Source organism: Salvelinus fontinalis, chromosome 26 (genome assembly GCF_029448725.1).
Source record: "Salvelinus fontinalis isolate EN_2023a chromosome 26, ASM2944872v1, whole genome shotgun sequence".
Lineage (NCBI taxonomy): Eukaryota > Metazoa > Chordata > Actinopteri > Salmoniformes > Salmonidae > Salvelinus > Salvelinus fontinalis.
This window is the reverse complement of record NC_074690.1, coordinates 30,817,142-30,828,278: the sequence shown is the minus strand read 5'-3', so window position 1 is coordinate 30,828,278 and position 11,137 is coordinate 30,817,142. Positions and strand designations below refer to the sequence as shown.

General features: G+C 41.9%; 1 protein-coding gene across 6 annotated transcripts in view; it reads right to left on the bottom strand.

The window, feature by feature from the left end:
- Positions 1-1,262: 1,262 nt before the first annotated feature.
- The window catches only part of LOC129824102 (pre-B-cell leukemia transcription factor 1-like), a 123,011-nt gene continuing 113,136 nt past the window's right edge, over positions 1,263-11,137 (bottom strand). For 2 of the 6 annotated variants that reach the window (XM_055883433.1, XM_055883437.1), the window contains 5 exons: positions 10,993-11,128; positions 8,920-9,079; positions 7,720-7,832; positions 6,576-6,665; positions 1,263-4,503 (listed from right to left, as the gene is read on the bottom strand). In XM_055883433.1, coding sequence (XP_055739408.1) covers positions 4,411-4,503; positions 6,576-6,665; positions 7,720-7,832; positions 8,920-9,079; positions 10,993-11,128 — 592 coding nt within the window. In that variant the 3' untranslated portion in view covers positions 1,263-4,410. Of the gene's footprint in view, positions 4,504-6,575; positions 6,666-7,698; positions 7,833-8,919; positions 9,080-10,992; positions 11,129-11,137 lie in introns of all 6 variants that reach the window. The other 4 variants (XM_055883434.1, XM_055883436.1, XM_055883435.1 and 1 more) reach the window with 2 other exon arrangements.

The following is an 11,137-nucleotide window of genomic DNA, read 5'->3' as shown; positions in this document are numbered from 1 at the left end:
TTTCACCATCACTCAGCAGTCAAGCCTAGTGTCTATCTATTCTACAGCCCTCTCTGCCTACTGTCCCTTTCTCCCACCATCACACACTATATTTAGGCAATTATGAATATGCAGCAGTTGTGAAAGTAATTCTGCCAGACATGCCACTGTCCAGCCAAATAATGTCTTCATTGGTAGTATAGAGGGTTTTAGCCAACAACGTGGCCACTCCAGCTCCACTGTCTGTTTCATTCAAGGGTACGAGACAACAAGAGGAAGTGATTGAGTTCCTGGTTGACCTACTTACAGGAGATAACACCCTCCACATGCTAGTAAGCACACACACACACACACACATGTAGACATACATGCATGCGGGCACACGTGCACACACACAGTCTTAAATGTCCCCTCTATTTATTGGAAAGGGTCTCACAAGATTTGACTTGTGAGATGTTGCAGCCTTCCATCTGCCAGTTCTTATCCAATCAACCATTTGTGGAGAGGAGAAATCCCTCACTATCTTCATAATGTCCACACCATAGTACTGGTATCCATAGCAGCACGGACATCAACATAGCCATGGTTTACTGTTCTATTTTTCAAATTGCTCCACATTGGCCAATTCAGATAAACTGTGAAATATCACTGCTTTGGATGACAATGGTCATCTTCCGTCTGTGTGACTCTCTGATGTCCATCGCCTGGCTACAGCTCAAATGACCTTTACCAGGGAAGCTCTCTGAAGAGCACATCCTGTCTGACGCTTTGTACTGTGGGCGGCCCAGTTTATTTCTACGGAAAGAGCTGTGGAAATGTCAGATAACATGTGGCAAAGGGGGACCGGACCATTGGTTGTCTAAACGGTGTGAGGATCTGATTGACACAAAAGCTCTTGGAAGACACTGAAATTGAACGTCCTTCATGTGTAGCGTAACAAAACACTCCAGGGCTTCAACATTTCCATAACCAAAGGGTTATGCTCACATGCATATAAACTGTTAGAGCCAAAACCCTTCACAATGCCCTCGTTGTCAGATGTGACTCCTAAGGTCATATAACAAAGCATGCTGTAGGCCTACACATCAAATAGTCATGAAAATTCCTGAACGATGATTAGATACATGTTTGACTATAAATAAGCGATAGAATGTTAAAAATAGAATATAAATATTTTTCTGATATCCGTAAAGCGGTCTCCTGGCATGTTATTTCATAACTTTGACAGGACCAAGTGAACCAGAATACTATCTGAAACATATATGTAAATGTGTGACAAATGATTCAAAAACACAGCAATATTTTATTAAAGAACAAATTACATGCATTATATATATGAACCTCTCCTTTCAGCTATCAAAACAAAAAAGCTATATTATATGGAGTGTGTTATCATATTGCATTTATTGGCAAACAAGCATATTTCTAAATCTGTATCCGGAGTGAATGGGTTGTAGAGCTCAGGGTCCCTGTAGAGTATCAAGTAGTTGAGATTCACTTGTAGGTAATAGGGGAGTTACAGTTTTATTGTGAGTTATTCAAAAATGAATAAATTATGAATACTTCTACTTTGGCACAACAAATCAATTAATTAGAGGGGACATGGCAAGTGAGCTTTTTTGAACTTGTTAAGAGTACATTGTTTGGGAAGCTGAATTTACAATTGGTGCATTAAAATCTATATCACATATAAAAAACTATAACATTTTGCAAAACTGGCAAACATCAGTATATTCTTCTTGTTTTCTCACTCAACTATTCAATTATAAAATGCCATTGTTTTGTCTTGATGTATTATATAGTAGTATAATAAGTTTAATGTTGAAACTGTAGAAATTATGGTTCAACAAAGAAAGTCAAGTACAATGTGGCAATGTTCACAGAATCACATCATGAGAGAGCTAATTGACAAGAAAATGGGAACCATGAAATACAATAGCACACTATAAAAAGTAAATAACAAAATACTAAAGAATAACTATAGTCCACACACCATAAGGACAAGTCTATCAAATGTCCAAATATCTTTGTTTGTCTGAAGGAATTTTCACATCTCTAGTTTTGCTCTGGACATTACAGACCTTTTAGCACAACGTTCAAAATGCTCATGAATTCTGAGGACTGATAGAAGTCAATTGAAGAAGTGAAAAGCAAGGACACAGGTGACATTCTTGATACAGTGAAAGAAAGAATGCTGTCATATACTGTAACATTTTGTAAAACAAATTCAAATGGCAAAAAAAAAGAGAAACAGAAATCAACTCTGGGTTTAAAGAACAATATAGTTCCATTGCAGGAGAGTGCCTTGGAACAGTGGCTGAACAATGAACACTGAATCACAGGAAAACAATATATCTTGTTGGCTATATCACGGGGTAAAAGGCATCTCATGCCCTGCGCATCATGGCTACTGTAAGTTCAGCCCTGGTGTTACCTGCATCAGCAGAGCTAGGAGTAACTGAATCATATTAACTTAACGACTTCCATGTTTAACTAGATTCTGATTCCATGTAGTCAAAAACAAACTGTTACTACACAGATCCTTGACAGAGATTTTCTCCAGAAAGGGTTTCATCTACAATGGCTTTTCATTTAGGCAGCATTGTTCAGTTGGTTATCAATTGAATTTTTCCCCAGTTAGGATTGCTGCACCAGAATTGGGACAGTTGGCAAAAGGTAAAGTGAGAAATCTAATAGTTATATGAGTGAATGTAGCTAGATGGGTTACGACCTCTAGAAAGTACACATAAAAAAAAACAATAGATCAACAAATATAAGAGTTTTGGTTAACAGTAACATTTGGCGACTAAAAAAACGAATGAATTTGAAGTGAGACAGCGAACGAGGAAATGACATTAGACGAGGACAAAATGACTTGATGTTTCCGCCACTTTGCTCATTATGTCTGCTCTTATTGACCCCATAGGCTCCAAAACAATCAGACACAGGAAGTGATTCCAAATGACTTTTAGATTGAGACGATGTGTTCTTTTGTTTAGTTATTCTCACTGGAAGGAATGATGTGATTCAAACTCGTCTGGGTTGTTGATGACAGGTGTTTATTTCCTTTTTTCCCTCTTTTACACATGACATAACTGTAACTTCACACGTTTACCTCTGATGAGACACTGATACTCAATGAGGTGGTTGAGGTGGTAAAAAGGAGGTGGTAAAAAGGAAGGCTTTCCTCAGGCCCTCAGACAATCAACAGCACATACTCTGTAGCTTTTTCCCAATATCCACACTAGCATACTTAGAATGAAGCATGTATTGGGCATGCACTCTAAGTGGTGTGTAGCCTGGCCGACGCGACCCACGTGACTACACAGCGAGCTGTGACGTCGAGAGCCAGGTGTTAGCAAGACTAAGTGGTACGCTAGTATGGATATCAGAAGAGAGCCCTATGAGTGCTTGTGGGCCCACAGATCTCCTGCGTTCTTATCAAAGGGGTCATGGGGCAGAAGTTTATAAATCAGGAAGACACACATCTACAATGTATATTCAATTGTCTACTCAATTTCCATTAAATTCTTTAGATTTGCCAATGAGCATTCTCGTACCAGCATGTTTTCCTTTTCTAATGCCTTCCACCCAGATTGAAGACCTGCTAGTCAGGGTGAAGGGTCCTCATAATTCACTAGGCTGACTGCTTTCCCTAAAAGTCCTCTACGGAGAAACTAATATAAAAACATTTAGTAAATCAAGTTCTAAGTCTTCTTGGTTATTTCCCTGTGGGAGAGGGTAAAGCGAACACAGTTCATCAAGCACACACTGTAAACAGGGGAGCAACATTAAAAGCCTAAATGGCGTACCATCGAATAGGTGACCCACTGGGCACAGATGTTAATTCAACGTCTGTTCCACATTGGTTCAACATAATTTCCTTGAAATGACGTGGAAACAACGTTGATTCAACCAGTATGTGCCCAGTGAGGAGGGACCGCAAAACAAAGCATGACGAAGTGCTTCTTTCTTACAATGACAAAGTTCATGTTTTAAAAAAACAAATAATGTTCTTTCATATTTGTTAACTTTTTAGTCGCTGAGAGGTAGAATTAAACATTTGAATTGAAGTATACAGGTTTGGTTGTCGAAATTTATCTTATCACTTAATATCATCAATATGAGTAAACCCATCACAGGTAATTAAGCAACCCAGCCCTCTGAATATCCTGTGAAATCTGTACAAACATTTGTATTAAGAATTTTTGTATCGTTTTTATTTTTGTTTTGAAATTCCTATTACTGTATGTATGCATCTCAAATGTCCCGTAGTACTGTAGCTGAGGAAAGGTTGCTATAGTTATGGTTTTCACAGCACCCCTGAAATCTACAGGACACTGTGTAGTATGCCGCTATGTTTAGTACTGTGATTGGCTCTGCCAGTTCATCGTTGGGTTGTGGTGATGGTGTGTGTGGAGGGTAAAATAATCAGTTGGAGGTATCCGAGTGAACACTTCCGGGTCCTTCTATGGGCGAGGTCACTGACGAGGGGGTCGGAGCATCCTGCCACCCACCGTTTGTCTGTGGAGCAAAAAAAAAGAATCACATTTCTAGAGATAAAATTGTGAGACAATTTGTTGTATGCCTCAGGACACATTTCCTCATAGATACAGGAATAATTTCACATACTGTATATTATTTTAGCTGTATCTCTAGCTAACATGAAACTCTTGAACTGACAAACACCCTTTTGCACTTTGCGGGATTATGCATCTTCCAAATATATTATAGTACAATTACTCTATCAAGGCACAACAATATAAGACTCCATCTCCCATCTGTCTCAAAATGGCCTCATGTACAGACAATAAAGAGACATGTTATTGAAAACATATAGACAGCTCTTGCACAAAACCTCCTAGAGGGTTGATGGGAGAATCAATTATATCAAATTATCACATCCGCAACTGGGATGAAAATATAATGGGTTTGTAAAATAGGAGGCAATTTCAATTCCCAGAAGATAGGTAGGCTAAAGAGCATTTGGGACATTAATGGCAATTTCCATGCCATCGGTGAAAGCTGTTGGAGATGGGCTTTGGCACCCTCTTATTTTCAAAACCTGTTATTTCACATAGAGCCAGTCTTTCATCACATTTGAACCGAGAGGAGAGAAAAGAAAACGTTTAAAATCTTCAGCTTTGGTGACACCCTCCGCCTATTTCACAGCCGTAATTACTGTTCAATGATAGAAGAGGAGAGGTCTGCCATGTGAACGCTGCTTCCTGCCTCAGCTCAGTCATTAGAAACCTCAGAATGAGTGGAAATTGTTTAGCTGCACAATGAAAAAGATCCATCCAGGATCGAAAGCTTCTACAGAAAAAATAATAACATGATTTCTACAATTTAAAAGAAGAAAGGTTTTAGAATGACATAATCTTTTTAGTGTTTGGATTTGGCATAGGCCTATTTATTAGGCCTATTTATTCACTGCAAGTTGATGTTTGAATACTTAAAAAAAAATGCATTCAGATTCGGCTCAGATTTTGAGGTATGGGGCAGAGGGTCCCAATATCTGCACAGACAGATGTGTGTTTAAGACTGATGAGCTGCAAATGTGAATGCCCGTACTGTTTGGCCGAAGGCTGCCTCACAGAAACCACCTTCTATGCATCCATTGACTAACATACCGCAACCGACCGGGATCTTATCATCGGCCATTTTCATCAGCCCTCATTTAGCTTAGTTCCAACAGAGTTTACCGAGGAAGCTAATAGAGGGGTTAAATGGAGAACGTCTTCCTTCCACCACTACATCATTTTTTGGCATCTTGTCTAGGACATTATAGGGACCGCTGCTGTCGGTGTCATTGTGGTTGTTGGACGAATGATGCGACCAATGCGCTCAGACTCCTGGCCCAGACCCCCTCTCAGCCTGCTGTGACTGTCTTATTGATTCCCCTCTCTACAACACAGCCTGTCACTGTAGATCTTAACACTACCCCCCCCCCTCCCCCCCCGGTGTTCCCAGCCCTGACAAAATACCCCTATCAGAACGTGCTGTTCTTAACATTGGCTTGCTGAGTTATTTTAGGGTGGTAAATAAATTGGACTGGAGCTTGTACTCCAGGGCAACTTTTTATTTATTTGTTTGGCCCCAAATGAGGTCTGTGCTTCTTTTCATTTGGTGCCATGTGAGCTGAGTGTTGGACAGGCTGGGGGACACCTGTGGCCTTGCTCCTGTCGGCTGCAGGTGCCTTGCTAACACTAATGTCACCAGACAGACAAGCTCTAAGCGTGTCCGTACGTCCAGCCGACCGGCTTCTTGCTCTGTCTGACTCCTGCCTTGTTGCCTGGCGCCCGGGGCATGACCAGCACAGGGGCCGTTGCCTGGACAACAGCCCAGCCACCAACAGGCCACTGCTAACTAAGTGGCATCCCACACCCGTTGGCTTTGAAATAATTGGGCAAAGGGACAAACTGAAACCTAATAAAGGTATTGCATCGGAAACAAAAGAAGAATAGCTACAGAAGTATAGTATAGAAATAGTTAGCTTCTTTTTCTTTCAAAGAGACCAAAGTAAGAATAGAAAGGCAATATTGTCATGAAATGACAAGACGGTTGTTGTTGTTTTTTGGTGGTGGTGTTCTTACGTTGATGCCCTGTGGACTGTACATCTGGCCGGCGGCGAGACTGTCACTGTATCCTCCTGTCTGGCTGATAACATGGCGAAGAGTATCCACCTGGAACACACACACACAGAGAAAGAGAAATGTGTGGGTCAGACAGACAAAAGCTATACATGACAAAGACCTTCATGCATAAGGTCAGATAGCAAAAGGGTATCCTGCACTGGGAAAGGTTACAGCAACGGTTTAGAATGATTAGGTTCAACACAAAATATTTCACAAATGACCACAAACACCATCACGAGGGAACTTATATGAATATCTGGTTAAAATTCAAAGAGGAACAAAACTGCAACAAATTAACTATTTCCAATTGCTTCTACGATTCAAAACTCATCTTCACTCCTCAGCGGCTGGGAAGACATTTTGAAGTGCGCAGCCAAATTACCTTTTGACAAGGACATTGTTTTTCAATGAAGTATCAACCCAGGAGACGTCTTATTCACCTTAGGGGGTTAATCCTATGCATATTTATGAAACACCTGAGCATTTGGAGAGTTGATTTAAAAAGAAAGGAGGGACGGATGGAGGGATAGGGCTGGGGGGCTAGAGGGGGTTGAATCAAATGAGAATATCACCACGGGTGGTAATCCTCCCACCCAACCTATGGTGAGTGAGACTCCCTCCCAATCCCAACACTCAGAAACTCTGTGTTGGCCATAGTTGTCCAACAGGGCAAGGTCAGAGGACTGTTGTGCACCAGTGGCTACGACAACCGTTGTCAGGAGTGTTGACGAGTCTTGTATTGTTTCCAAAACTGTCTGCAGTCGTCTATTCATTCATGAGCCTGACAATGGCCGCCATATTAGTGTGATGGCTAAAGGCCAAATATAACCTCTGTCTCACGGACTAGGTCAAGTGACTCTGCTCTGGGCTTTTGATGATTTCAATGGAACATTTATAGGCCGGACAGTGCCTGAACCACTGAGCAGGGAAATTCAGTCTTATAATATAAGCCCTTATATGGCTGTCCGCCGTGGTTGGTTGACTTTGCCTTCAACGGGCCACAAATAGGCCACTGTATGACTGCTAACTGGGTTTCTATCTACATGACAACTAGTGTACCAATAATTCATGGATTACGTACTAGTTTCTGCGAGGATCCTACCTGGGACTGAACGTTGGCCCCTACCCCAGCCCCCTGGTATGAGTCCCCATTCAGAGCCTGCACACTCATGAACAAGTCTCCGGAGTTTGACATGTTAAAAGAGCCAGCAGAACCTGGAAGGACAGACAGTGAAAGAGAGAACGAGAGAGAAGTGGGGAAGGACGGTAGAAAGAGAAGAGAGGAAAGAGGAGTTAACACGATCATGCAACCGAAAAAGTGCAGTCAGGTAGGTTAGTGGGAGAGGGTTGAAAGCCAAATGTGGTGTAGTGAACAGGGAACGACATCAGTGACCAATCACCATCTACACTGACTTTATGTACCTCTGGAAATGTATTGGCAAGGGATGTTATAAGCATAATATACTGTACTAATAAAACTATACCAACTATTACTTCTGTGGTAATTATGATGATAATCATATTATCAAGAATATTGAGGTTAGGGGTTAAAACCGGGGTGAAACTAATGTAGAATATATGGATTGTCTTGCAGTTTAAGTTCCTTGCTACCGGACCGGTTGGCTCATTAAGGAAGTGCTAATCGATCGGCAGGAAGAACTGAAAAAATCCTCTTTGTCCTTTAATGGAGCCAAACTCCCCAGATGTTAAAGGAGAACGCAGCCTAACTTGATTTCAAGGCAGAAAAACACAAGACTAGACCATAACCCAACACAGCTGAAGAGTCAACATGATGACAAAGGACTAGGGTAGGACACCCGTCATCAGCTTAATGACACACAAGGTCAACCGGACAAGTCACAGGATAGTTATTTCTCTAACCAAGACTCCAAGAGTTCAATATGTCTACTGTGTTCACCCGACAAACCCCAGAGAGAGAGAGGGACCGAGCCACAGGTTATTGGGTTAGTTTAGGAAGGGGGGGGGGGGGGTGCAGACATTATTTTGTTATTCAAAAGGAACAGAGCTGAGACTGGATTCTTGAGTTGGGGCCCAGGGTTGGGTAAAGCCAGGTTTTCTAATCAGTGCTCTACACCTCTCTGCTCAACTGTGTCATATTTCTGAAATGAATTGTCCATACTACTGTAGTGTGGATACCTTTCAATGTAGCTTATATAATGATTCAGCACTCTATACGATCTAGCATTGTTCAGTTGGGTTTACTATGCAGCCAAACTAACATTAACAGTACTGACTTGGTACCATACTGGTCAGATCCATTATGGCTGGTATTGATACTGACCTGCAGAGTTGGGGGTGGACGGGGAGTTGGCCTGGCTGCCATGGGCTGATACATTGGTTGCACTGACAGCTGTCTTCGCGGCGTACATGTTGGCTTCCTCTTGGAACTTGCCAATGTTTTTCTTGTATCGGATTCTCTTGTTTCCGAACCAGTTCGATACCTGTAACATAAAGTACATATTATAATTATGTTTTACATGACAACAAATTCAACTAAAGTTTAATTCAACAATTGTTTGAGTAAGGTATTATGTAGAAAACACATCTTTCAAGAAACCAGATTCCCATTGAGTGACACGAGCTCTGGTCAAAAGCAGTGCATTATGTAGGGAATAGGGTGCCATTTTGGATGCAGTCTCTTCTAGCTGACTTCCCGTGACATAGCAGTGTGAATGCAATTGTCGAACAAATGGCCATGCTAGCTAGATTTTTTTATTTTTTTATTTTTTATTTAACCTTTATTTAACCAGGTAGGCAAATTGAGAACACGTTCTCATTTACAATTGCGACCTGGCCAAGATAAAGCAAAGCAGTTCGACACATACAACAACACATAGTTACACATGGAGTAAAAACAAACATATAGTCAATAATACAGTGAAAAAAAATAAGTCTATATACAATGTGAGCAAGTGAGGTGAGATAAGGGAGGTGAAGGCAAACAGATATATGTATAAATAAATAAAAATATAAAAGGCCATGGAGGCGAAGTGAGTACAACACAGCAAGTAAAATAAAAACTAAAAAACACTGGAATGGTTGGTTTGCAATTGGAAGAAAGTGCAAAGTAGAGACAGAAATAATGGGGTGCAAAGGAGCAAAATAAATTAATAAATAAATACAGTAGGTAAAGAGGTAGTTGTTTGGGCTAAATTGTAGATGGGTTATGTACAGGTGCAGTAATCTATGAGCTGCTCTGACAGCTGGTGCTTAAAGCTAGTGAGGGAGATAGGTGTTTCCAGTTTCAGAGATTTTTGTAGTTCGTTCCAGTCATTGGCAGCAGAGAACTGGAAGGAGAGGCGTCCAAAGGAAGAATTGGTTTTGGGGGTGACTAGAGAGATATACCTGCTGGAGCGCGTGCTACAGGTAGGTGCTGCTATGGTGACCAGCGAGCTGAGATAAGGGGGGACTTTACCTAGCAGGGTCTTGTAGATGACCTGGAACCAGTGGGTTTGGCGACGAGTATGAAGCGAGGGCCAGCCAACGAGAGTGTACAGGTCGCAGTGGTGGGTAGTATATGGGGCTTTGGTGACAAAACGGATGGCACTGTGATAGACTGCATCCAATTTATTGAGTAGGGTTTTGGAGGCTATTTTGTAAATGACATCACCGAAGTCGAGGATTGGTAGGATGGTCAGTTTTACAAGGGTATGTTTGGCAGCATGAGTAAAGGATGCTTTGTTGCGGAATAGGAAGCCAATTCTAGATTTGACTTTGGTTTGGAGATGTTTGATGTGGGTCTGGAAGGAGAGTTTACAGTCTAACCAGACACCTAGGTATTTGTAGTTGTCCACATATTCTAAGTCAGAGCCGTCCAAAGTAGTGATGTTGGACAGGCGGGCAGGAGCAGGCAGCGATCGGTTGAAGAGCATGCATTTGGTTTTACTTGTATTTAAGAGCAGTTGGAGGCCACGGAAGGAGAGTTGTATGGCATTGAAGCTCGCCTGGAGGGTTGTTAACACAGTGTCAAAAGAAGGGCCAGAAGTATACAGAATAGTGTCGTCTGCGTAGAGGTGGATCAGAGAATCACCAGCAGCAAGAGCGACATCATTGATGTAAACAGAGAAGAGAGTTTGTCCAAGAATTGAACCCTGTGGCACCCCCATAGAGACTGCCAGAGGCCCGGACAACAGACCCTCCGATTTGACACACTGAACTCTATCAGAGAAGTAGTTGGTGAACCAGGCGAGGCAATCATTAGAGAAACCAAGGCTGTCGAGTCTGCCAATGAGGATGTGGTGATTGACAGAGTCAAAAGCCTTGGCCAGGTCAATGAATACGGCTGCACAGTATTGTTTCCTATAGCTCATAGGTTTATGTGGGTCAAGAAAGACTATGTGGCGGCATACTGTACCTGTGACACTGTGATGGAGCACTTCTTGCCCAGTTCTTCCTTGGCCTCCTCACTGGGGTAGGGGTTGGACAGGTGGGAGTAGAAATACTCATTTAGGATCTCTGTTGCCTGCTTGTTGAAGTTCCTTCTCTTTCGTCTGCAGAGA